Source organism: Myotis daubentonii, chromosome 12 (assembly GCF_963259705.1).
Source record: "Myotis daubentonii chromosome 12, mMyoDau2.1, whole genome shotgun sequence".
NCBI classification, from domain to species: Eukaryota; Metazoa; Chordata; class Mammalia; order Chiroptera; family Vespertilionidae; genus Myotis; species Myotis daubentonii.
In genome coordinates this window covers 45241973-45269922 of record NC_081851.1, presented here as the reverse complement: position 1 = coordinate 45269922, position 27950 = coordinate 45241973, and the positions used below count along the sequence as shown (strand labels likewise).

Below are 27950 nucleotides of genomic sequence, written 5' to 3'. Positions count from 1 at the left end.
GGTTTAGGAGATAATTTACAGAGTTTTTAACACAATGACTGGACTGAATACATGTATGTTGAATTAATGAATGAATGCCTATTCTCTATTGTATATAACCGACAACTATATTTGTAAAAATTTGATATTAATGTCAATTTGGAATTCTGCCCTAAATTCTAGGTGACTGGGATAGTTACTTCCTGACCATGGTCATAACTTCATGAATACTGTTAGTGACTACATGATATACCGATGATAAAAGGCATTCTTGAGATTGTGTACGATTCTATTTTAGTTAGTGCAGATTTGGACACTACTCAAGTATATTGGGCAGGGAGGAGGACCTAGCAGGGATTTTAGTTCTATGTGAATATTCTAGATTCTTTTTTTTTTTTTAATGTACCATTCAGTCCCTGAACCACAGCTGCTTGATACTGAAGATTGCGACCTCAATGTGGTGAGATTATGTTTTCAAGTTTTCCTCTATGATGAACATGGTAATTTGACGACTACTCTACCTCCTGTTGTGTCTAACCCAATTTATGACAACCGTAAGTATTTTATATTCTTGCATTTGTAGCCTTAGCTTGTTTTTTTTTAGTATAGTATAATTTTTTTAAGTATTTTGGTACTTAGAAAAACAGTATGTCTATTACAGGAAAAATTCAAACATTCCTGAAGTAAATAACAGGAGGTACTCTCCTATAGTAAATCTCTAATTTCATTCTCCACAGGTAGTCACCGTCCTCAGCTACATATCTCACCCGTTTCTTCTTCATATATGTACATGTACATTATCTTTATCATTCACACTATATAATTTTGGCAACTTTTAAAAGAAATCATTACTGATCTTTAAAAAAACATTTCCCCCCCTTCTTAGCAATGTATCTCGAATCATTTTTCCTTTCAGGCACCCTATTCTTTTCAGTAGCTGCATATTGCCTTAGATGGCTATATCATAATTTTATTAAATCATTACCCTATTACAAGACATTTGGTTTGTTTCCTTCTCGCTTTTTTTATTTTGGCTCTAACACTTTGTACTGCAGTAAGTATCTGCATGTGTATATCTTCTGCAAGTCTTTAGCATACACTTGCAGAGTAGACTGTTGGCAAATGCTAGATCAAAGGATACTAATATTTATAGTTTTAAAAGATTATGAAATTGCCCTCATAGTGTGTGTGTGTGTGTGTGTACCTGTCTTGCATGTAGAAAGATAGTGGGACATAGGGCTATAAAGGCAGATCAGATTGTTATCACAGAGAGCTTTGAATTCCAGGGAGAGTTACTGGAATATTGACCCAGATAATAGGAAGCATGAAAAGGGCATTGCCTTAGGGTTATGGTCATGATTGAAGAAGATTAGTTTGGTGACAGTGTGTAGGAGGGTGGAAAGAATCAGAATTCAGAAGCAGGAAGATTTAATTAGAGGACACGTCATTGCCTAGAAAGTCACTCTAAACCAGTTTAGACAATGTAGTCAGAAAGGAAAGTGTCAGATGTGGATGATTAATGTAGTGTTCTTAATGTACTTATACGTTAAAATTTTTTATCTGTTCTATAGATTGTTTTCCTAAAATTCTCTCCATCAAAAAGGAATAAAATATTAAGGTAGCAACCCATTAAAAATCTCTTCATATTTAGGTGCTCCTAATACTGCAGAATTAAGGATTTGCCGTGTAAACAAGAACTGTGGAAGTGTCAGAGGAGGAGATGAAATATTTCTGCTCTGTGACAAAGTTCAGAAAGGTATTTGTTTTTTGTTTGTTTCATGGACTTCAGAATATATTTTAAATTAATAGATAACATTTTACTTTGTTTTCCCACTGATAGTTCTTTGCCTTCCTATTCACTAGATGACATAGAGGTTCGGTTTGCGTTGAATGACTGGGAAGCTAAAGGCATCTTTTCACAAGCTGATGTGCACCGTCAGGTGGCCATTGTTTTCAAGACTCCACCGTATTGCAAAGTGATCACGGAGCCCGTGACAGTGAAGATGCAGTTGCGGAGACCTTCTGACCAGGAAGTTAGTGAGTCGATGGATTTCAGATATCTGCCAGATGAAAAAGGTGTGACTTCTTAGTGGTCATGTTTTATATATTTCTTAAAATTAGGCCTTGTCATAACATTTTTGGTAAGATACCTTGAAATACAGGTGGTGGTTGTTTTTCATAATTTACATTTCTTTGCCTGGTAGTTTTTCATTGATTTTTCAACCGATTGATCTGTGTGCTCTTTGCACCTCTTTCTTAGGAAAAGAATCTGGAATAATTTCAAAGTATCTAAACTGTTTGTCAAAATTTGTTTTATAGTTGAGGGGGTTTTTATAGATAGCAAACTTGCCAGAGAGTAGTCTCCATTTTGGTCCTTTTCTGCCTTTATTGCATTAGTTGACGTTGTTGACTTAGAGATGTTAGAAGAAAGCGAGATGAATATCAAACCAGTTTTTACTATGAGAAAAATACCCTTATCACTGGCGTAGGACACACTCTGCAACATCTATTAAGTCCATATTATGTACATTTATTTAAAGCATTTTTTATATAGGGATAAAACTATTTATTTATTAAAGGAGAAGAAGCATGATGATTCATTCACATGCTTTCCTGGTTTCTTTCTAACCAGATACTTATGGCAATAAAGCAAAGAAACAAAAAACAAGTCTACTTTTCCAGAAACTGTGGCAGGATTGTGGTAAGAATGTTTTTGGATTGATTCATATTTAAATAGATTTTGTGGGGGGGGTTTTGTTTTATTCAGTTTTGCGCATTTTAAGTGATAATGTTATTTTTCAAATTTACATATAATAATGGAAAAACCTTTATCACAGCAGTTAATTTTCCTGAAAGACCTAGACCTGGTCCCCTAGGATCAACTGGAGAAGGAAGATTCATTAAAAAAGGTATTTTATTCCCTATAAAATATCCCTTGTCATTGGAAAGACCACGGCTTTGCATAATATATTGGAATTCCATTCTTAGAAATAAAACTGCTTCTTTCTATTTTCCACACCTACAAATTTTTTCATGCTTTGAATAATGAATTAATTGATCTTGGCTTCCAAAGGTCCTATTGGAAACTGGTTTTGGGGAGTTACTGTTTGAGAAATTACATTTCGTTCATATGGTGGTACTTTTACTAATTACGGTATGTCATGCAAGAAATTGTTTAGATCTAACCAGTAGCCTGTCTTTATCAGTAGAGTTTTGCTAGAACATAGCCGTGCTCGTTTGATTACAAATTGTCTTTGGCTCTTTTTTCACCACAGTGGCAGAGTTGGTAGTTCCAACAGAGGCTGCAAAGCCTAAAATATTTACTATCTGGCCCTTTATAGAAAAAAAAAAGTTGTCAATTTCTGGTTTCGATCATTCAACCAGGGTTAATTAGAAGTCTTTTGCCCCTTATATTCTTAAACCAGTGCTTCTTCCAGGATGACTATGTATAGCAGTCACAATAATGTGTAAATAAACACAGAATCCTTCATTTTTTTTCTGACTGGGAATTTGTAGTACCTTAGTGTGTTATATCTTAATACTTCTTAGATAATTATGTGGACTTTCAATCATCCCCAATGAGTGCTTCCTCCATCACTTCATTTTTTCTTAAAAAAGAAGAATATGAAATGAATTTTGGCTATTTAGAGTCCCATTAACTGAAATTCTAATATTCATCTCTCACTTTCCAAAAATATCTTTATGGGGCCTCAGAAGCTAGATATTCAGATTTGACTGAAGTGAAATCTGTGCCAAAATAACTTAGCAATATTATTTTTAGGTATTTGTAGAAAGGTAAGTGTCACAGAATTGAGTTTAGGGCTCGTGTAATCATTTTAGTGCTATCTAAGTTTTTAATTTGAACTGCTACATCAGTGTCCTTGAAAATTTTCTTTATTAGTGTGTTTGTGCCATTTTTAGAAGTAGTACTTTTTATAATTTTGTTCATTTCAGTGCTGTAATGATATATTTCCCCCTCCACAGAATCAAACTCGTTTCCTCCTGGTGCAGTTTTGAATGAAATGCTCCGGCCTACAGGGGTTTCGAGTCAAGCGGAATCTTACTACTCCCCATCTGTGTCCATCTCAAGTGCCATGCCACATCATGCCTCAGCCATGCCCCCAATGGTACCTCAGCCTTCTTCACACTGGTCCTCAGAGCCCCACCCCCCCTCATGCTCAGTCAGTACAAATCCACTGAGTAATTTTTCAACAGGGACAATTTCCTCTAATTCACAGGGTATCCCAAGATTCTCAGAAATGCCTGTTGTGAATGACTTGCATGCTTCTAATGCTTGCATTTATAACAGTACTAATGACATAGGCAGAATGGAAACATCATCCCTGTCATCAGCTGACTTCTGTGGTTTTTCTGGTGCCAACATGCTGCAGAATTGCCCTGTCAGTATATCCAATAATGACAGCATGAGGGAGACTGACAATTCGGGATTTACGAGAATGAATATTGAAAGCCCTTCATGCAACTCGGTGTTAGACCAAAGGGATTTGAGACAGTTCCATCAGATGTCCTCTTCCAGCATGCCAGCAGGCGCCAGTTCCGGTACCACTGCTTTCGCGTCACAGTTGGATGCATTTGAGGGATCCGACTTCAGTTGTGCAGAGAACAGCATGCTAAATGAGTCGGGGCCTTTGAATGGTACTAATCCAAACGGTCATGGTTTTGCTCAAAGTCAGTATTCAGGTATTGGCACTATGCAGAATGAGCAGTTGAGCGACCAGTATACATTTGAATATTTTTAGGTGAACTTGTAAGACTTAAATGATGATTCAAGCTTTAAATCCTTTTAAATGTTTGCAATCATTTTGATATTACCCACATAGAATCAACATTTTCTATTTCTCCCGCCATATGTAGGAGATTTCTTTGATAGGCTCTCTTGGCTCTGGAGCTCCTCCAAGAAGTGGAAGAGAGGGATGAATTCATTCCCAACTTCGGGAAGAGCTGCAAAAAGCCCCAGGGCTTTGCTTCAAGCGTAAACAAATCCACGCCACTTGAACTCTAGGCTGTGGTGTCCCCTGGAATCCTACGTGCACCCCACATAGTTTATTTAAACTAGTACATATTTCAGTCTAGGTTAGATCATTATTTGACCATTAAAGTGTATAATGAATCTGTGACATGTTAAATATTAAATAAAATCAGTTTTTCAATTAAAAAAAAAAAACACCCACAAAACCCACACCTTTGGGTATGGAGAATACAAAGTTGGAACTTGCCAGAAAAGGAACATTCCAAAGTAGACATTTAAAAGGTTTTAGTGTTTCTCTTTTGAAGCATGTGGCCTGATACTGTGTATGGTGGGAGTTCTGGCTTTAGAGTCCCACCGCGTTTCCACAGAACAGAGCGAAGAGAACATGAGGGCACAGCTCCAGTTTTTCCAAACTTTTTAGTATTTCTTTTGTAATGTATTAATGTATTCCTAGTTAAATGAGTTAACCGATATTTGCTTTTAAGCAAATTTAAGGTAAAACCTGTAATGGCTATGTCATTGGAAAAATTAATTTCTTATTATTTTTTGAGGCCCATGGGCCAAGGTGACCCCTAAGGGGTTTTTCTGAGGCTTTTTGGAGTTTCTTAGATTTATATGTAAATCAAAATTTCTTTAAAATGCTAAGTTGGACAGAATGGTGTATTTAAGTAATGGGAGGTTCTCTACTTTTTGGATTATTTAAATCCATATCTAAATTGCTTGAGATTTTAGGTCTACACCTATGTTCTTAAGGGGAAGAAATTTCTTTGGACCTCTTCTCTTATGTGTCCTCAGTCACTGTGAGTTCATCCAATTTCATGCTGTCAACTCTGAAACTTTACCCCTAGTTTAGACCTGTCCTCTGAACAGCACATTTGGAGTTTACCCATGTGTGTAAAACTGCTTATTTAACATCTATATCTAGAAATCTAATTAAAGATCAAACCCAACACATTCTTGATCTTCCCTCCCAAACATGCTTCTCTTTTAGTTTTCCCCCGTCTCAGTAAATGGCAATGCCATGCCTCTGGTTGCTCAGGTCCAGATCTATGGACTCATCCTTGATTCTTTTTTCCTTTTATCTCCCATATCCAAATCTGTCAGCAAATCTGGTAGGTCCTACCTTCAGAATACATCCACAGCTGGCCACCTCTTTTGACCTCTCCCATTAACATCCTGTTCCAAGCAACCATCATCTCTGGCCTGGATTGAAGCTATTTTACCTCCAAAAACCCTCTTTATTTCCTTGTGTCCCTACAGTCTGTTCTCCATAAAGTAGCCAGAATGATTATTTTTAAGCCACGTCAAATCATATCATTTAACTGCCCAAAACCATCCGATGGCTCCCCATCTCAGAATAGACACCAAGGTCCTTAAGGTGAGCAGTCCCTCGCTCCCTCTCCTACCTCATCTACCACCATTTCCCCTGCCATTCAGCGCCAGGTGCTCTGGCCTCCGTGCTCCTCTTCGAGTACGCTCCTGCCTTACGGTCTTTGTACTTGTTGTTCTTTCTGCCTGGAATGGTTTTCTCTCAGATACATGCAGGACCACCCTCCTTACACCCTTCTCACACCACGTTACCTGCTCAGAAAAGCCTTCCTTGACACTATAACTAGTTACCAGCACATCACGTCCCTTCCTTTATCTGTTCCCATAACCTTATCTAAGCATTCATTTGTTTACTATTTGTTTTCTTGTACTGGAATATAAGCTCCTTGAGGGCAGAAATATGTGTTTTGTTTGTAGAATACACAGTTGGTAGAACAGTGTCTGCCTCAGATTAAGCGATCAGTAGGCCCTAAGTACTACTGATACAACTCTGTTTTTTGAAATAAAGAATAGCTTTAATTATTAGATGCTCATGGTTTTCATAGTGCCATTTAGTGTGACATCGGGTTTCTATCAGAATCATGTACATTTAAGACAACCATTAATTAATGGTAATCCAAATAGTTGGAAGGCAAAGTGTAATTGTGATGGGATTGTCATGATGCTAAGTAACCAACTTATTCAAGACCTAGTTTATTTTATAACTAGAACCTACCATAAATGTTGAGCATATTCCTAGCTAGAAACATGTCATTTTGTTAGAGAAGAGTAAGAAGCTAGGAAAATTCCAGGACAAGCAGAATTTGGAAACTCAGAGTTAAACAGCACTTTGCAGCCACCTAGTAAACCCTATCTTCCCTCAGCCAAGGATACTTAAGAGTAAATGCTTTGCACATCTCCTCCCCAACTGGAAGGTAAATAGCTTAAATCACCTTACTCAGGGAGACATAACAGAAATCCAGTTAGTGCCATTTGCCAACCACACCCAAGGACAGACAATTTAAGAGAATACATCTCCCCCCTCAGGAATACAAGAACTGAGGTCTCCTCGTCTCATGGTTAATAATTTCACTAATATAGCATCCAACCAAACCATAAATTTACTGGAACAATTAAAACTAGTCAATTTGGTCAAAATACAGAATGTGAGAATGTCATACAAATAAAAATTCTGAGTTGAGTGATCCTAGGAAATGGTAATGGTAATATAAGGTGAAGATATTTAGGAAGAAAAAGATTAATGATTAAAAATATTAAAGCTAAGTACCATTAATGTTTCTCAAAAATGATGATTTCAAAATGAAACATTCTTGTTATTATAATTTTAAAAGTCATAAGCACATAACATACTTCTGTAGAACATACCAAGAGAAATAAAATCCTGAAGGCATAATTTCTTACCTATTCAAAATATGAACCCAAGATATTTCCAGATAGTGGTTGATAGGTGGTACACTTTTTTAAGAATATAGAATCCTCTAGTTGTGAATTAATTAGCATTGATCAGCTTAAACAACTGATAGAAAACCTAAATGGATTTTTTAAATTAAGCAGTTGACTTGCAGTTTTTTCTGTGTAAGCCAAAGTAAGGTACTGCTACATCTGTGTTGAGATGGATTTTTTATTTTTCATGTGCCATTTACTGATCATAGGATTTATTTTATGATTTAAAAAGAATGTTATCCCTAAATGTGTTTACACTTTCACCTGTTCTTGTAACCCCCCACTCTTAGCTTCTGAGGAAAAGGTGACCTTATGCCTTTCTAACCTCTACTGATACACTGGATTCCCCCCCCCCTTTTCTCTCCAATCCCCCTCCTGTTTCTTTATCCTCACATCAGCATTTAGTGCCTCTTTTTTTGTATAATAAACATAATAAAAGTCTTCTTTAGCTTAAAAGGAAAGGAACAAACCTCTTCTGCTACCCTCATGCTCCTTCCCTTCACATCCAGACTCATAACATGCTTTCGGTCTCCATGTCCTCATTCCCGGTCATTCCGTACCCTCTCCTCTCTCACTTTACCTCCTACTATTTTCTTCTGCTATTCTGTGGAAAGTGACCTGGGACACCCTCCCTTGTTAAACCTAGTATCTTTGTATCCATCTACTTACCTTTGTATGTTTGGACTATCTGTAACCTTCCATCCCCTGGAGCACTCCCTCCTTGGGTACTCCTCCAAAGATTCTATGGTAGAGAACATTCTTCTCTGAGGTTGATTTTTTACTCTGAGTCTCAACCCTGGGCCCTCAGTTGGTGCTATTTTTCCCCCAGGGTGACCTTATCAGTGCCCACTCCAGCTTTCTCTCAAACTATCTGAATGCCTTTAGAACTGGTTCTTCCTTTTGCTACTCTAATGGCATTACCATTTACCCTGCCATCTAAGATACTTAAACGAAACCTCGAAACCTCACATTCGTCCGTAGTCATCAAGTCCTTTTGAATCTGCCTCCCCCAAATCTCTTGCATTTGTCCCTCAATTGCCGCTGAGTTCTTAGTGTAGGCCTTCCTCCTTTTTCCCCAACAAGAATATCTTTTCCATATGCTCCAGTTAAAAATAACACCCCAGCTCTAGCCGGTTTGGCTGAATGGATAGAGCCTTCAGTCCGAGGATTTGATTACAGTCAAGGGCACGTACCTCGGTTGCAGGCTCGATCCCCACCCTGGTTGGAGTGCTTGCAGGAAGCAACCAATGAATGTGTCTCTCTCACATTGATGTTCCTGTCTCCCCCTCCCACTCTCTGAAAAAAAAAAAATCATTGAAAAAATACCCTTGGGTGAGGATTAGCAAAAAAAATACCACCCCATCCCCCCTTATCCCTTATTGTCATTCTTTGAAAAAAACTCTGGGCATCCATTGCCTTTCATGTATTATATACTCTACCTGTATTGTTCAACCACAACACATCGTCTTTAAGACTAGGCTTCTCTGTGAAACTTGAGCCTGCCCCCCTAGCTGAGGTACAATTGTACATTACCCCTGTTGGAGAACTCCCTCTGAATTGTAGTCACTTAAGGTTTGTCTCATTCATCTTTGGGATTCTTTCCCTTAGCATAATCCCTGGCATAGTTGGTGCTGAATAAATGGTAGCTATTACTAGAGAGTCAAGGTTGAAATTGACACAGGAGTGATATATAAGGATGGGGTTCTTTTTTTTTTTTAATTGTTTTATTGCTTAAAGTATTACAAAGAGTATTACATATGTCTCCTTTTTTCCCCCCCGCACTTGACAATCCCCTGGCCTCCCCTACCCCCCAGTGTCTTATGTCCATTGGTTATGCTTATATACATGCACACAAGTCCTTCGGTAAGGATGGGGTTCTTAAAGGAAAAGGTACTTAACCTGACAAGAAAAGCATTGATGCCAAGATTTTCAAGTTTGTGAAACACTTTACCCTCTGCCTCCCATGTTATTAGCTGTATTAGGTAGAAATTTTACAGCTATTAGGATTGTCTCATATGTCTGACTTGGCCGCTTCTCTCTACTGTATGTGAGGGGTTTAACCTCAGTTCTCCATGCATTTCCTGGACACCTTACCATTGCACAGACACTGGGGTCTTCATGTAATCAAGTCACATGTCACACTTTTTTTTAAAATATATATTTTATTGATTTTTCACTGAGGGATAGAGAGTTAGAAACATCGATGAGAGAGAAACATCGATCAGCTGCCTCCTGCACACACCCTACTGGGTATGTGCCCGCAACCAAGGTACATGCCCTTGGCCGGAATCGAACCCAGGACCCTTGAGTCCGCAGGCCGACGCTCTATCCACTGAGCCAAACCAGCTAGGGCACATGTCACACTTTTTTAATGTTTAATGTGCACAGCACCATGTTTGGTTCTGGAAATGATAGAAAGGTAAATGAGGCAAAACTCTTTCTCAAAGAGGTCAGTCTTTTTCTTTTGAGGGAAAACATCTACGGTAAAGTGCATAAAGTGGATTAATTTTAAGTGAACAGCTTGAGTATTTACATACATAGACAGTCATTTCCAGCACCCCATAGGTTTCCTTCATGCCCATTGCCAATCTACCTACTCCTCAAAAGCCCTCTTCTGATTTCCATCGTCAGCACCTATCTTAATAGCCTTTTAAAGCAGTCACTGGGCCTCTCTACTCAGAACCTTGCTGAACAGACACCGTTGGATTGTCAATTTCTAACCTGATACTTCAGAAAAACTAATTATACTAGTTCTCCATGTTAAAGACCTGGAATTGGTGATCCAGGCTGCCTAGTAGCACCAACTAAGTTGTTATAAATTGATTTATTGAGGGATTAAAGAAATGTCCATGGGATGTTTAAATAGCATGGAGAAATGGAAAGGATGGGGAATTTTTAGTCAGACATCTGGGTTTTAATCTTCAGCTCTGCCACTTAAAAGCTGTGTGATATTTAACAAAGCACAGCTTGTGTGAGCCTGTCTCTTCAGATATAAAATTGCAGGTAATGCCCAGCCTACCTACCTCACAAGGTATGTTGTATTAAGTAAAATAACGCATAGGAAACACTGTAAAGTGTATAGTACGAATCAAATACTGTTAAACCATCCGTGTATGTCCTGGGTCCCTGGTTAATCCCTAGTCCAAACGCTCCTTCCAGTGGCAGAGTGAGAAAAATCACCATGGGTTAGATTTCCATAATCGGCATCCTGAAACCGGTTTCTGTTTGGAGTGGCCAGCTGCTGCCCACATCTGGAGGTCCTTCATTCAACTTTATTCTTTCCAATCTTTAGCCATTTCCAATTGTATAGCAAAGGTAGGTCAATTAAAGACTTCCAGTTCTGAAATTCTGTGACTTTCTTCCTAAAAAGAGGTCTCGTCATAGCTAATGAAGTTACCACTTTAAGATTCCTTTCCTGTTTTGTTTAAGTATGGGGCAAAATTAGGATGTTTATAAATAATTATTTTTTCTAAATATTTTTTTTTCTATCCTAAATGTCTATGACTTTAGGGAAAAGATACCACCTGCTAGTAATTACCTGTTTAAAAGGAGTGGAATTTATCATATTCTAGTCATCTTAATCACCTGCTTCTACAACTTCACTTTACTATTGGACTTTCAAATATTTAAAGAGTTACAAAAAAGATTCATTAAACACCTCTGTATGAACAATAATTAGTACAAATTGTTGGTGCTTCAACAAATTGAGTTTTCAGAGATATCAGCAGGTAAATAAATGACAAATTGGTAAAAGTATCAAGTGTTTATCTTGCCTATTTTCCTTCTTAAACTTTATTATCTAGTCAAACCATTATAACTTTGTATAACATGTAGTAAGAATTAGATGAGGTTGGAGTATTTGGGGATCCATTTGTGGAATTCAGTCTCAGGAGACTTCATTGATGACACAGTTGAGGTAGCTTTAAGAGGAAATGGAAAGGACACACGAGATTTTTAGGAAATGGACATTCTTAAATGCATGGTTCAGACCACATGCACCCTTTAGAAATTATATCTGTTTTAAAAGAATGTACTTACAAATGCTTTTGATTATGAGGATGCACTATTACATTTCTTACTGTTATAATTTTTAAAAGTTCTCAGGCACCATTGAATTATTTAATTGTTAAGTGTGCTGTCAAGATGCAGTTATTTTACAACAGGAATGTTTTCTTTTATTGTACAGAATGTTGTCTTTGTAATATCTTTGTATACAGTAATTTTTTTCTTGGTAATATAATAAATGGAAAAAATTCTAAAACCCTTACTAAAACGTTGTTGCTATTTGACTTCAAAAATATCAACGAGATGTTCTTTGTATTTATAGCATCTTCCTCACAGAGAAAGCTAGTTTTGGTTGCTTAGAAACAGTAGGCATTTTAATGGAATGCTGCAGCTGGAAATACTTGCATATATAACTGTCCTTTGAGATGACAGATAATTTTGTAGAGTACTAAAATGCCTTTTTAAAAGATTTTTATTTTCTGCCTTCCTGACTTATTTCCTGCCTGTTTCTCTTTCTTCCTGAATAACTAAGGACAAAAGTCATTCACTCATTCTGAGCAAGGCACAGGTAGGTATTAACCACAGCAGGTGGGATTACAGTATGCAGAGCCCAAGGAGAACATGTAGGGTAGTGGGGAGGGGAGTCTCAGTGATCTGAAATAGGGATGCAGCCTTAGGAGATCACCTAGGAGGGGGACTGATCTATTAAGTTAATACATTAAAGCTAATGGGAGCCAAATTTCTCACTCTCAGTGAAAGAAATGGCAAACATGGAAAGGGAGAGAAAACTAGAAATAAGATTGGAATTAGAAATAGTGGTATAATTCATAGTGTTCAATATATGTAAAAAAAAAAATACATAGAAGTAAGCATGACTGTGTGCATGCCATGAGAAGGCTTGGGAGCACCAATGCCACAATAGCAATAAGCAGACCTAGTGCCCGGATTTTGGTTTATAAATACCATTTTCTACTAAAAGGAACTAGTTCCTCTTAGTGAAATAGCCCACACTAGGGCTGGTGCAGATGAAATACAAGATGAGCTTGGAGTGTCTTTTTGTATTAAAGCAACAGCATTCAAAAATAATTAAAGAACATTCTCCAAGAATAATAGGATCATGTTAAAAGAACACAGGACTCAGCTTGGTGGGGCGTCCACTGGCCAAATCAGGACTTAGAAATCAAAATAAACATCAACAACAAATTATAACTCATTGAATAAAACAGGAAGCCATGAATACACAAGAAGGAAAAGTTGTAACTAATATAGAACTTACCCAATGCCAACCAAAACATATAAATGAGGAGGAAACTAGTTTTGCAAGGCATGTCAGGCCATAAAAACTGTAAACAATGCACTGCCCTGGAGGGAGGGGGGGGCAGGGGGAGGGTTATGCTGGCACCAGGATGTGGCCTGACACCTGGGGCCTTGCTGCAGGGCCACGAAGGGGGCAGGGGACAGGGGACATAGGGCATATTTGCAAGACAAAGACCCCAGCAGGATATATATGTACAGGCTCTCTGCATGTTTCTTCACTCTGATTTGGAAGTTATTCCTGGAGTCCACTGGTGTTAATAAACAGGGTCCCTCCCTTTCTCTAGGAAGCGTGCTTGGTATTTCTTTGCTCTTCTGTAACATAAAAGGAATTAGAAGATGAGTATTTGACAGTCATCCTATCTAATAAAAGAGAAACATGGTAATTGGCATACGACCGCTACCCTTCCCATTGGCTAATCAACGAGATATGCAAATTAACTGCCAGCCAAGATGGTGGCCGGCAGCCAGGCAGCTTGAAACTAGCATGAGGCTTGCTTGCTTCAGTGACGGAGGACTCCAACGTTCCCCGCCTGCCTTGCTGGCCTCTGAGCTTGTAGTTTAAGAAACATTGTAACAAATATAGAAGCTAAACAAAACCCCAGAAACCTGCTTTCAGCGAGCCCCGGATCTCATGCTTTCAGCGAGCCCCGGATCTCAGAGCTGGAGTTATACATTGTTTCGATTATAGAACCGAAACAAACCAGATACCTTCTTTCAGCAGCAGAGGCCTCAGAGCTGGAGCCAGAGCTAAAGCTGGCCCAGAATAAAAAAGAAAAAGAAAAAAAGGAGCAGTTGGGAGCTTCAGTCAGCCTGAAAACAGCCCTCAGCCCCTCAGCCAGACTGGCCAGGCACCCAGTGGGGACCCCCACCCTGAAGGGTGTGTGACCAGCTGCAAACAGCCATCATCCCCTCACCCAGGCTGGCCAGGCACCCCAGTGGGAACCCCCACCCTGATCCAGGACACCCTTCAGGGCAAACCAGCCAGCCCCACCCATGCACCAGGCCTCTATCCTATATAGTAAAAGGGTAATATGGCTCCCAGCACCAGGATCAGCGTGACAGGGGGCAGCGCCCAAACCCCCTGATCGCCCTGCAGCTCTGTGTGTGACAGGGGGCGGGGCCACAACCTCCCCTCCGCCCTGCTCTGTTTGTGACAGGGGAAGGTGCCCCAACCCCCTGATCAGCCCTGCTCTGTGCCTGATAGGGGGGAGCTCCCCAACCCCCTGATCGCCCTGCGGCTCTGTGTGTGACAGGGTGCGGCGCCTCAACCCCCTGATCAGCCCTGCTCTGTGCCTGATAGGGGGGAGCTCCCCAACCCCCTGATCGCCCTGCGGCTCTGTGTGTGACAGGGTGCGGCGCCTCAACCCCCTGATCGGCCCTGCTCTGTGTGTGACAGGGTGTGGCGCCCCAACCCCCCCCACCCCCATGGGCCCTGCTCTGTGAGTGACAGGGGGTGGTGCCGCAACCTCCCCATTGACTCTGCCTTGAGTGTGACAGGGGGCGGTGCCCCAACCCCCCAATCAGCCCTACCCTGAGCGTGACTGAGGGTGGCATCACAACCTCCCAATCTGCCCTGCTCTGTGCATGACAGGGGAACGCGCCCCAACTCCCCAATCGGCCCTGCTCTGAGCCCGACCAGGGGCTGCACCTAGGGATTGGGCCTGCCCTCTGCCACCCGGGAGCAGGCCTAAGCCAGCAGGTTGTTATCTCCCAAGGGGTCCCAGACTGCGAGAGGGCACAGGCCAGGCTGAGGGACCCCCCCCTCCCCCCGAGTGCATAAATTTTTGTGCACCGGGCCTCTAGTCTTACCTAATAATAAACAAACATGTAAATTAACTATCCCACCACTACACTCACCAGCCAATCAGGAGAGTATGCAAATTAGCCCAACAAAGATGGCAGTTAATTTGCATACATAGGGTCAAAGCGTTGGAGCGAAGACTGAAGGCTCCAGCTGGAGCGAAGGCCTGGGTCCCGGGTGCCGAAGGGAAACCGTTGCCAGCAGCCAGGGGAAGGCAAGGCCTATTGCACAAATCTCTTCGTGCAACAGGCCTCTAGTTGTAGTAATAATTGATTCAGTTGAAAATCTTCAATGAATGCTAATACTAATAAGTGAAATTTTGATGTCACTCTAAGATATTTATTAATCAAAGGGAAAAAAGAGTGGAAGAGCTTGGCAGATACTACCTTCATTAATTGAAAAAAGTCTAATCATTGGTAACAGCACGAACCAAAATTGTGTGACACTTTTGCAAGAAGAAGATACTATTTCTTCTGTGATATTCTTGTTAAAAAGGTACAACCTGGATCTATTAATGAAATACTAGGCAAACACAAATTGAGGAACAATCTATTAAATAACTGGCCTGAAATCTTCAAAGTGTTAAAATAATGAAAGTCAAAGAAAGATGAACTGTTTCAGATTCATGGAGACTAAAGTGTGATCCCTTAACTGTGCAGTATCAAATTAATTCCTGATTTTGATCATTATATTGTGATGAATGAAGTAGAACAATGTCCTTGTTTATAAGAATTACATACTAATGTAGGGAGATAGGGCATCACTGGCTCAATGATTCAGGAAACAAGTTTCTTTGCACTTTTCTTGCAACTTCCCTGTGAATGTGAAATTGAAAGTATTTTTTCATAAAAAAAAAAAAAAAGGGTACCATTTTTAAAAATCAACTCAGAAAAGCTTACCTCAAAGTTCATTCTTTTATATGGACTTAAAAATCAAAGAATCAAGCTCCAAAAGAAAATATCTACCTAAGTAAAGAGTTTTTCTCTTTGGAAATGGGAGTTTAACTTCTAAGTTTATTTCACATAACTTACAAATGTAACTAGTTACCTTATTTAGGAAATTTTTAATTTTACCAACTTTATTTTTACTTTTCCAGGTATTTAGAGTTGATGTTTTTTTTAAACTAAACCACAGACTATATTTGGGACAAAGAGGTGCTAAGAAGTACAAAAGGTCCTTTCACTAAGTGTTATTTAAAAGACTTAAAGCTGTAAGATATCACAAAACTAATTTTAAAATACTTTTATACAAGCAAAAGTGAAACGATAGTATTCTCATTACTTAATGTTTTCAGTTTTGCATAAACAAAGAGCTACATTAATTTAACATGTCTCATAATTATTATATGAACATTTGAAATAAGTATTTATAACTAAAATTTACACTTTGCTTGAAATTTTGCATAACCTCAGGAATAAAAATTTAAGAAATAGTGGTCTTCTAATTTGTGTTAGCTCAGGAGGTTCGGAATTCTTCCATTTTGCAGATCCACTGAATTCAAAGACAAGCCAAAAACATGCAAAAGACTAGCTCCCCACATTATTTAAATGTCTTTTTGTAGCAAAATTTCCCCAGAAACTGAGAAACATTCACACAAAAGTTCTTACCTTTTTATCAAAAGTTTATTTCTATTATCCCTTTCTCATTTTCTGGCTTATTGAAAATAGTGAAAAAAAATTACTTGCTATTATGCACATAATGAAATTTCATGAAAAAACCATTTTCCTGATTTCTGAAGTGAATAATACATCTTGTCAGGCTGGTGTTGCTCAGTGGGTGAGAGTCGAGCTATGAACCAGCAGGTTGAGGTTTAATTCCTGGTCATGTGCTGGGATTTCGGGCTCTATACCCAGTAAGGGGGAATGGGGGGGGGGGGGGGGATAAGATGTTTCTGTCTCTCTCCCTCTCCCTCTCTGAAATCAATAAAAAAATATTTTAAAACAAATTTTTTAAATAATACATCTTAGTATCTGAATTATATTGGAGAGATAGGAAACTGGGTAATCTAATACTATCCAAGTCACATGTGTTCTGAAGCTCAGAGCGTTGAGTCAGGATGATGGAAATGACACTTAAGTGTAAAATTTTAATGAGACTCCTTTCTGAAAGTTTTCTCTTAATGACTCAACCATTTTCTCTAGGTTTTGTTTGTTTTTTCCTCTTCATAGTACTAACTGATGATTAACTTACTAGCAAATGGTAATCATGAAATACTATGAAATATACTTGGGCTATTTTGGGATAAGCTCCTTGAATCTAAATTCTAAAAGTCAGTTTTCATGGTTATGTGCATTAAAATGACATCCTCAACTGCTTCCTTCAGACAGTATGTGCTCAATAATAAGGTTTATTAGAAAGGGCCTACAGACCAGGAAACTTAAGTTTGGTCTTAGACATGGAAGTAACTAACAATTTAGATAAATCATTTAACTGCTATCTTTGGTTTTCATATTTATAAAATGGAGATGATAATATCCTGTCTACCTGATAAGGATGTTTGAGGTTAGATAATATATTGAAGCCCTCTAGAATAGTATCACCTTTTTTTGGCAATCTCAATTTTTCAAAATCTTATCCCTGGCAATGAAGTTATTGAAGGCACTTGTGTCTCCTTCTTTAAAAGATTTATTAAAGTCTCTTACCTCGATTCCTAAGGTTTTACTTTCCCTCTCCAGGAAAGGCATTGACAATTTTAGATTGTCAATGAGTAACTTGAAGTCATTAGCATTTGTGACAAATCACACCAAGAGTACTTCTATTGGTAACAGCTTGCTAGAAGCTTACTGGGAAAAATATTAATGGTCTCAGATTTGCATTTGGTATCTTATTATAAGATACTGTGCTGCATAAATATAGACAACTTATCAACATTGTTTTAAAAATTTAGAACATGATTTTAAAGGTGGTAATTCTCTTGTGAAGGGAAGTTTTGCTGAAAGAAATTACAGCTTCTTAAGATTATCAGAGAATGTATCCTGTTTGTGCACCTCTCTAAATGGAAGAATGAATATAGGGAATGGTTTCATAATTCATAGTTGGACTTGTGGGGGTTGGCGAGGGAACAAGAAAAATCATAAGACATCTTTAGAACAATGTAGCACACATTCTACACATACTGTATATGGATCCTGAGATGTTACAAGTTTAAAAATAAATAGATCAACATGATCCAAACAGTTGCCAAGACACCCTTATCGTGGGTAAACAGCCGTTTTACAATGTATGCTGAATGGACATCCACGTTGGGCCACGAAAACCCTACTCCATTTCCAAACTTGGAAGCTAGTCATCCAGAGCAGGGGGCCAGTCAACATCTACAGACTGGAAGGAAGAAAACAAGTCATTAAAATATATTCCTGTTGTAGGAAGCAATTGCTGGTAATGCTGTGTAAGTTAAGACTTCTAATCTATACTAATAAAAGGGTAATATGCTAACTAGACCGGACATCTTCTGGATGACCTTCCGGGCGTCCTTCCGGACAAAGCCATGGTGGAGGGGCTGAGGCAGAGGCGGTTGGGAGTGATCAGGCCGGCAGGCGGGAGCAGTTAGGGGGATCAGGCCAGCAGGCAGGTGAGCAGTTAGGAGCCAGTGGTCCTGGATTGTGAGAGGGATGTCTGACTGCCAGTTTAGGCCCGATCCCGGAGGACATCCCCTGAGGGGTCCCGGATTGGAGAGCATGCAGGCTGGGCTGAGGGACACCCCACCCCCGTGCACGAATTTCGTGCACCAGGCCTCTAGTCTATATATATAAAAGGCTAAGCGAACAGCCAACCAGCCAACCGGCCAGTAGCTGTGACACACATTAAGTACCAGGGGACAGATGTTCAATGCAGGAGCTGTCGAGTGACAGCAACTTTGCAGAGTGCCCTCTTGCACTCTGGGACCCCTTGGGATGTTGGACTGCCGATTTTGGCCCAATCCCCGCAGGCCAGGCCAAGGGGCCCCACCTGCCGAAGGGAACTGCTCACTCCACAGACACCCTTTGAGCCCCAGCACCACCCCAGGTGCGGCCGGCCAGGGAGGGACTGCGGGCAATTGGCTTCAGGGCATGTCCAGCCTGTCTTGCCCAGTCCCACTTTGCCGGCCATCTTCTAATTAATTTCCTTTCAATGTGTATGAATCCGTGCACCAGGCCTCTAGTATACTATAACAGAAGAAACTGCATTTGAAGAAAAGAGTCAATGAATGCAATTTAACACTCTAAAACCCTCTGGGACCTGGGGTTCGTGGGCCTGCAGTCTGTTGCTAAATTTATTGAGCATTCTGTTACTCAGCTGGTTATTAACTGTGCCTTTTCACTGATAAAAGAGACTAGAGTACATTAAAAAAATTTAATGTTATTTATGGGTAAGTAACAAAAAAGTTCAGGTGGCAACACCAACTTTCCCTAAGAAGTTTCAGCCACTTTTATTCTTCTGGTCATTTTCATGTTCCCATATTTCTACCCACCCTGGTCTGGCTCTTCTAAAACAAAACCTTGAGCTTCAAGTCATAATGAAATTATAGTACCAGACTATTCTGTGCCACATTCCAGCCTTGGAAGTACGAAATTGCACCTTGTCTTCACTACCCTAGAGGGCTTAATTGAGGGGAAAGTTTCTTTTAAAAAATCCACTGTACCTGTGTTGTTTGAGACTTAAACTTTGAAACTTGAACTAAATTTGCTAAAAATGATTTTTGAATTAATCTATGAGTCACTTCACATACCATACGCAGAAAATATTAGAAGACCCCAAATAACAATTGCATATGTGTGTGTGCTCTTTTATAAATCTCTGGGAAATAATTGGATTCTGTTTGAGACTATAGCCATATACCCAGAAAACATCACTGCTCACAATCTTGTAGTGTTGTGGGCGGTGGGGCGGGAGAGGTGGGGGTGGAGGAGGGGTAAGTATGTTGTAATGTTGAAAAGCTCTACAGGTGAGTCTATTGAACAATCAGGGCTGAGAAACACTGGCCTGTGGCTCTTTTGACACTCTGAAACTGTCCTGAGAAGTAAGGCAAAGAAAACAATGCAACTGGGATTTTCTTTAACAGACGGTTGTCTTCATCAGAATGACTGAATGACGGTGTTTTCCCGAGGAGGCTACCTGCAACCTTGAAGATGCTGTCACTGACTGCGCTGTATTAGATCCAATCTGAAAGCACTCAAGAGGCCTGCTGGTGAGGTAATAATGTTCCAGGGCTCACTTGATTGCCATAGCTGCTCTCACACTGGGCAACTCTACCCACCTTTTATAATGGGTACAATTCCCAAGTACGAAACGTTAGCATCTCCTAAAATGTTTGTTGTGGGGGTGGGAAGGGGCTGTATTCCTAATGGGATATTCGTCAAGGAGCACAACTTGTGACTCAATACCTACTGCTGCTCAAATAAGAAAAATATTGATGGAGAACTTCCTGAAAGATCCAGTCTGTCCATTTTTCTAATTACTTACAAATTTAACCTTGTTTCAATTCAGATTATAAGAGTGGAGAATTTGGACCACATCATAGTGGTCCCTTATAGAACTGCTTTTATTAATAACCATCGGCTCAATCCATTTTCTACCCCTGTCCTGAACATACATTTCTCAGTAGTTTACCTTAAATTCTTTAAAAGACAAAACTGGTATGGGAATGAACTATAGAGTCCAAAGGACATATGAAAGGCAACTTCATTTCTTTGCTGGGTTTAAGGGTTTAGATCTCATGCCATATGTAAAGAACAATTAGTAAGTTAGCTATATATTTTTGCAAGGGGGATAAATGAGACCTTGTGGGGTTTTTTAAAGACATAAAAATTCCAAGATAGACCCTCCCTGCAATATAAAGCTATTGTGAGATTTTGATCATTTTCAAACACCTCTTAAGGTAAGCAGTACTATTTGGCTTAATGCCAAAAAAGCATAACTTTGAATTCAAGGTGAAAATGGGCATTTCCACAATAAAATGGTTTACCTCAACGTCCAGCTCAAGAATGTCTGCAGTTACATTCATCAGAGAGCCAATGTTCGGCTTGGTTCTCCCGAAGTCTCCATGTACAAACTCTTTAATGTAGCTGGGGTTTGTTTAAGGAAAAAAATAGGATAGCCACGCAGTACCCATTGTTTGGTGAGATTTGATAGATGAAAGAGAAATAATAAAAGTAGAAATGTTACAAAAGAGGTTATTTCTGAGCTGTGACTTGTGATGTGTGTCTCAGAAATTAGGCTACACAAACTGGATCCTACCTGCCTAGCAGCCAACATCAGGACCTACAACTTGTGTTTACATCAAACTTGCCAAGAGTCATCATTTTCTTTTTTCTTTAGCTCATCTCCAAGTGTCAAGGTTTGGGTATGGATTTTCACAATCAGCTGTAGATAAATGCTATATATATATATATATATATATATATATATATATTTTTTTTTTTTTAAATCTCAGCTATTGTTTCTTCGCCACAACTTCCATTTTGACATCTTTCTTGTCCCATTTTTCAATAATGGCAGCAGGTATCTGCCATGTGATAGGTTTCCAGAGTCACAAGAGTCACAAGAGTCACCTCAGAGACGGCTTTCCTTGTAATGTGATCCAGTGACACAATGGCAATGGGAGGGGAGGGACAATAAGACAATTTAGTCTTGATGAAGGCCCTTCAAAAGGATTATCAGAGGACCTAAATTCTAGTTGTTTTGCAAACATGGTAAGCAAAAGGATTAAGTAAATTCTCTCTTTTTTTACAGGGGCAACTTTGTGTTTTACTCAGAAGTCTTCAAATTTTGAAGTCAGTGACTAATCCTAGAATTAGTTATTAATAAGATTATATTAACATCCCTTACACAGGACTACTACAACCTTGACAATCTTTATCTGAAAGATACGTTTTTGCCAGCATTCAGTAAAAATTCATTCACCATTATGTTGTCGTCCATAAACCAGCACTTGGTATAAAATTTAATATGATTTGAATAGAAAAAATAAGTTTGTTCTCAGATGATTAATAATAACTTAAAAAAAGTAACAGCATAATATGCTGATATATCCCCATATTCTGATATTCTGAAAGTTTATTCACTCAAGTTTCACCAAAAGTTTTGACTCAAGCATAAGATGTGTAACTGTCTTCTTTGCTAAACTCATAATTAGTTAACAACTATCATTCTTTTTCTCTCACTTTCTTTAGAGAATGCCACTTCTGAGTAGCATTGATGAGGTAGATGACCCAAAATCAATTATAAGGTCCAGAATGGTTCTTAATCATACCCTGAGGGGTGAGGTGTATGTCAAATGAACTCGTTCAATGTACTGAGCAATATCTGTGAAAAACATATATTTCTGAGTATCTAAAGCTGTGCCAGCTGTCTTGGCTAATGCCTTAAGTTACATGTACATGGCTAGTTCTAAAAACATCTAATGAGATTAAAAAGATCTTAGCTTCTCCAAAATACCACTGCATTTCTCCCTAGCACACAAAACTAAAGCTAGGATTAGGTAGAAAGGATTTTTTTTTTTTTTAAGAACTTGTGATTTCTTTGAAATCCCATCCACATGCCATGTATAATGGGCAGATGTGCTCCAAACAACAGAGATACAAAGATCTGCCCACTGAATAGACCACCCCTTGTTCTAAATAGTAAAATCTTAGGAGATTTTAGAAGTAACCTATGCCTGTTTTTGAGGGGGAAACCCTGGTCACTCCTAGGGCGGGATAGGGGAAACAGAGAGGTGAGGAGGTTGGTGGGGAAGGAGAGGCAGACTAATTACAGCAGCATAGTACAAATGCTATTTGGTGATTAAAAATTAACATTTTCCCTCTTATATCCATAAGCATATCATTAATCTTATACTAGTTAGATGGCATTTTGTCATTTCATGCTAGTAGATCACAAAATAATATAAAACCAAGAAACAAATGAAAACTAGGAGCACTGCCCTAATCAGTTTGGCTCAGTGGATAGAGGGGCAGCCTGCGGACTCAAGGGTCCCAGGTTCGATTCCGGTCAAGGGCATGTACCTGGGTTGCGGGCACATCCCCAGTAAGGGAGTGTGCAGGAGGCAGCTGATTGATGTTTCTAACTCTCTATCCCTCTCCCTTCCTCTCTGTAAAAAATCAATAAAATACATTAAAAAACAAACAAACAAACAAAAACTAGGAGCACCTTTGAAAAGTAAACTAAAGCTAGGACTACAGCAGCTCTCTAACTTTATTTTGTTTTATTTTTTTAGGTTCTCTAATATTTTATAACCAGCAGGTCAGACCTGATGCCAAACCATGCAAGGCAGGGTAGGCTATGGACAGGCGATCAGCCTTGGACTATTCTCTGGTTCTGGGCCAGCGGCCAATAAAGACCATTCTGTAAAGTGAGGCCACTCCCATCTACTCTCAGTGTTTAATCATCTCGGCACGTGCTCAGAAAAGGTTGAAAGGGCCCAAATGTGGTCATGAACATGTGACTGGCAAAATGTGTAAAGACAGCCAAGGAATCCACGTGTTTCCTGAGTACTTACTATGTGCTCACCATTGTGTGAGACACTACATATTTTAAAGATCACTTTGAACTGGCTGCTGCCTCATGGTTTAAAATGGCATTTTGAAAAATACAAATTTAATGAGGGAAAAGCACTCAGACAAGACAAAACAAAAAATCTTCTCCAACCTAACCCTTTGCCTATCCTCCTAGATCCTTCGAACCTATTTTCTAGGGCAGCACGAACTCTTCCACTAGGGTTGGGGTTAGGTCACTGCTGTGCGGAAGGTGAAAGGATACGTTCCAGCCTGAGTCCTTAGCTGGAGGCGGAAATGATGCTCATCCACATAGCACGTCTCCATGGAGTGAATGATGCGATTTCTTACAGCCAGGGGCCTCCGGTGCAGGACCCGCAGAGGCGTCTTCTGGTCGATCTTTAAGTCCTAAGGAGGACGTGATACACAACTATGCAGTCAGCTTTGCTGCCCACTGAAGCTCCTGTTAGCACCTCCTTTGTCCTCTGTGGCTCACCACACATGTTTTCTCTAGAGGACCCCACCTATCACTGTCATGGTAGAAACTAACTAATACCGTAATAAACTGTATGGCAAAGGCTCACGCTCTGTGGGACTTCTCATAGCCTCGTCCATACTTACATTCTGGGCCCCAGTGCCCCAGAAAAGGCTTTGATGTCAATGTTCCCCAAAGTCCCTTTTGCTCTAATATTTAACCACTATTGGCCTGGTGCATAAAATTCATGCACTCGGGTGGGGGGGGGGGTGAGGGGGGCGGAAGTCACTCAGCCCAGATTGTGAGAGGGCGTAGGCCAGGCCGAGGGACCTCACCGGTGCATGATTGGGGCTGGGGAGGGACATGGGAGGATGGCCAGCCAGGGAGGGACCGTGGGAGGGCTCCAAGGCGTGTCCAGCCCGTCTCACTTGCCTGATCAGCCAGATCCCAACAGCAAGCTAACCTACCGGTTGGGGCATCTGCCCCCTGGTGGTCAGTGCACGTCATAGCGAGTGGTTGAGCGGCCTTAGCATATCATTAGCATATTACACTTTGATTGGTTGAATGGATGACTGGATGACTGGACACTTTGCATATTAGGCTTTTATTATATAGGATTAGGAACCCGCCCTTTACATTAACAGCTCTTTTAGAAGACATATTCTTACTGCTTTTCCCCTAACCCAACAAAATAACCTAATAGTGGGGATTTCAGGCTGCATTTCTTAATTGTGTGACTTTGGACAAGTTACTTAGCCTCTTCAATAGTGGGGGTGAGAAACGGCAGTTTTCAAAGGCGGGACTTCGGCCTCCCTGTGTGTACAGGCAGTGTGCATGTGTTAGGTAGAACCGTACACCTCCTCAGGGTTATTTTTTGGTTATAAGAAAGGACACATCTGAAAAATCAGCAGTTGTATCATCATTTTAGAGTGGTGTCCCCACATAATAATGACAAAAGTGTGCAATAAACGAGGACCTCTTACTATTTGTTGGCCCGGTCAAGTTACTTGAGAATAACAATACTGCATGTCTTTTTACAATTCAGATTTGTTTAGGGACACAGGCTTGTTTTCCTCAAAATTAGAGAAATCCTTTTATGTCACAAGATATAAATGAAGAAACAGAGGTTAGTATTATAAAAAGCAAACTAATTTCAAGTTTTAAAAATAGATATTGGATATAACCAGAAATGCAGGTTCATAAGAACTTTGAGTCCTCTGCCATCTCTTGTTGGAACAACTCCTTTCTAATTTGCATGATCAGTGAGTGCCTGAAGCCACACTAAGAAATATTTTGGTCTGGTCCTCCCACCCCCACCCCCATCAAGTTCTCCACCAAGAAAGAAAGAACAAGTTCTGACAACAACTGCACTTGAAGTTGTGGGACTGCTTTTATCAGAGCAAGGAGTCAATGGCCCCTCCTAACTCACAGGGCTTTTTTTCTGTTTTACTTTTTTCAATTACAGTTGCCGTTCAATCTTATATTCGTGTCAGGTGCACAGCACAGTGGTTAGAGATTTATGTAACTTATGAAGTGGTTCCCCCGATAAGTCGAGTGCTCACCTGGCACCATACACAGTTATCACAATATTATTGACTCTATTTCCTATACTTTACATCCCTGTGACTAAGTCATGGGCTTGAAGATTCAATAATTCTTTTATGTTAATAGCACTTTGTTCTGACAAGATAAGCTGACTTCATAAGTTTTGTTCTTGCAAGTCATAGACGTCAACCTACCTTTATCTTTTTTCTATTTTTGTGTTTTTTTAAATAGTTAGATCATATTCCAACTTGTTCTACCATTTCCTTATTAAAGGAAATTCATTTTGTTTCCAGTTTTGTTACTGTTGATTTTTTGCCACTTTGAACAAATATCCTCGATGCGCATATCTGTGTGCCCTGGGGTTTTATTTCTTCAGGACAGACTGCCTGTAGTAGATGTGCTGGGTGGGAGACCAGTGTATTTTTAATTTTTACAGTCACTGCCACATTGTTTTCCCAAAAAGGCTGGGACACTTTACATTTCTACTGAATGTATGCCACAAGCCTGCCCTCTGCTCCAACCTACAGGTGCTGTGAGTCTCCGAGGAGTAAAGTGATGGCCTCATTGTCACTTCAGTGAGGAGGTGGAACATCTTGTTGAATGGTTCCTGACCATCTGGAGTTGCTCTTTTTTTCAGCTGCTGGTTCGTATCCTTTGTCTTTTTTTCTCTATTGGGGGTTTGTATTTTTCATAAGTATAAATCCTACTCAAGAAATCTTTTGCCGATTTGTTTTCTACATAGTCATGCGTATGTGTACAGACCCTCAGTGTGTGTGCTCTCTTCCCCTTACCATTTGTCAGGACCATTTCCAATTTTGTCAACAAATACTCATCTACCACATAACTTCTAACAGCTGGCTAGTAACAGTCCCACATACAGATAAGCCGTAAGATTAAACCAATCCCCTCTAGCAGGTCATCCAGATTATTACAAAATATTGCCCATGTAAATAATGTCTGATAACTACATATGAACATGTTTGTGCCCATTTATTCTCATTTCTTGTGTGTGAAAGTAAATTATCTTTATAGGAAGAGGTGGGGGCGGATGGGAAGAAATATTCAAATGAACTGGGAGACCCTTTATAATGACATGCTCACGTGAAGGAAAATCTAGCATGGGGCAAAAAAAAAAAAAAAAAGTGCTCTACACATTATGCTGTTCTATTTATTTATAACATGTTTTATGTACTTTATGTTTCTTTTGTACGGGAGGCCAAATACAGTAGTAGCATTGCTGAGTGTTTTCTATGTGTCAGATACTGTTCTACGTGACTTTTGGGGCTAAACTCATTTAATTCTAATTTTATACATGGAGAAATTGAAGAGGCTAAGTAACTTGTCCAAAGTCACACAATTAAGAAATGCAGATCCAGGGTTTATACCCAGGCATCTGTCCTCAGAGGCAGGCTCTTCCTCACTAGCAAGACTGCCTCTCAGACAGGTTAGATGGATTGCCCAGTCATTCAACTAGTAAATGGCAGAGCCAGGAGTTGAAACCAGGTCTCACAGTCCCCAATGCCCATGCTCTATGACTTGCTGGTAATAAACTAGAAGACAAAGGACTCTTTTATAGGCAGTAGAAAAATAAAATAAGAAGAATCAGGGCATTTAGCTACCTTCATGTCATTTAGAAATTCAATGTCTTCCTTCCGTATTGCTTTATTTGTCCATATTAAGGCACTATAGGTCTTGGTCTTTTCTTCTTCACCTTCTTTCATATGTCCTATTGCCTCTCTAAAATAAATAAATAAATAGATAGATAGATAGATAGATAGATAGATAGATAGAGCAAGCAAGCAAACGTTTGTCTGAATATATAAAACTAGAGGCCTGGTGCACGAAATTCCTATAAAATGGAATCATACAATATGTGGTGTTTGGTGTCTGGCTCCTTGCACCTCATAATGTGTTTGAGGTTCATCCATGTTGTAGCATGTATTAGTACTTCATTCCTTTTTATCACTCATATTCCATTGTATGGTTGAATATAACACATGTTGTTTATCCATGGACATTCAGGTTGTTTCTACTTTTTCTGCAATTATGAACATTACTGTGAACATTCATGTAGGTTTTTTGTGTGGATGTACATTTTCATTCCTCTTGGAAGTAGAATTGCTGGGTCATATGTTAACCTTTGGGGAAACCACCAAACTGTTTCTACACTGGCTGCACTTACAATACCATGAGGGTTCTAATTCCTCCACATTCTTGTCAACACTTGTTATTTTCCATCATTTTTATTACAAACATCCTAATGAGTGAAGTTGGATCTCATGGTTTTTATTTAAATTTTCCCGAATAATTCATGCCATTAAGCATTTTTTAAATGCATTCATTGGTTTATTCATATATCCTCTTCAGAGAAATGTCCACTTACTCATCTCCCTATCATTAGTTGGGTTGTTTTCCTATTACTGGTTTGTAAGAGTTCTTCATATATTCTGGATATAATTCCCTTATCAGATATATGCTCTGAAACTTCCCTTCTGAAATGACCTCCAGTGAGCCTACCCTTACCTTGTGACAAGCTGCAAGTCACGGACTTGGATTTTGTTAGACGAGCTATTAATTTTCTATAGTAGCAGAAAA

At 39.6% G+C, this 27950-nt stretch overlaps 2 protein-coding genes across 7 annotated transcripts in view; one reads left to right on the top strand and one right to left on the bottom strand.

Moving 5' to 3' along the window:
* REL (REL proto-oncogene, NF-kB subunit) overlaps positions 1–5223 on the top strand; it is a 39067-nt gene extending 33844 nt beyond the window's left edge. The window contains exons 5-11 of one of the 5 annotated variants that reach the window (XM_059659721.1): positions 393–533; positions 1631–1735; positions 1843–2055; positions 2612–2680; positions 2820–2888; positions 3964–4635; positions 4855–5223. In XM_059659721.1, the coding sequence (XP_059515704.1) occupies positions 393–533; positions 1631–1735; positions 1843–2055; positions 2612–2680; positions 2820–2888; positions 3964–4635; positions 4855–4976 (1391 nt within the window). In that variant the 3' untranslated portion in view covers positions 4977–5223. Of the gene's footprint in view, positions 1–392; positions 534–1630; positions 1736–1842; positions 2056–2611; positions 2681–2816; positions 2889–3963 lie in introns of all 5 variants that reach the window. The other 4 variants (XM_059659720.1, XM_059659725.1, XM_059659723.1 and 1 more) reach the window with 4 other exon arrangements.
* Positions 5224–9896: 4673 nt separating this feature from the next.
* PUS10 (pseudouridine synthase 10) overlaps positions 9897–27950 on the bottom strand; it is a 64699-nt gene continuing 46645 nt past the window's right edge. For both annotated transcript variants that reach the window (XM_059659726.1, XM_059659727.1), the window contains exons 14-19: positions 27879–27934; positions 26975–27092; positions 23601–23743; positions 20809–20908; positions 14873–18185; positions 9897–13423 (exon numbers count right to left, since the gene is read on the bottom strand). In XM_059659726.1, coding sequence (XP_059515709.1) covers positions 18147–18185; positions 20809–20908; positions 23601–23743; positions 26975–27092; positions 27879–27934 — 456 coding nt within the window. In that variant the 3' untranslated portion in view covers positions 9897–13423; positions 14873–18146. The remainder of the gene's footprint in view (positions 13424–14872; positions 18186–20808; positions 20909–23600; positions 23744–26974; positions 27093–27878; positions 27935–27950) is intronic.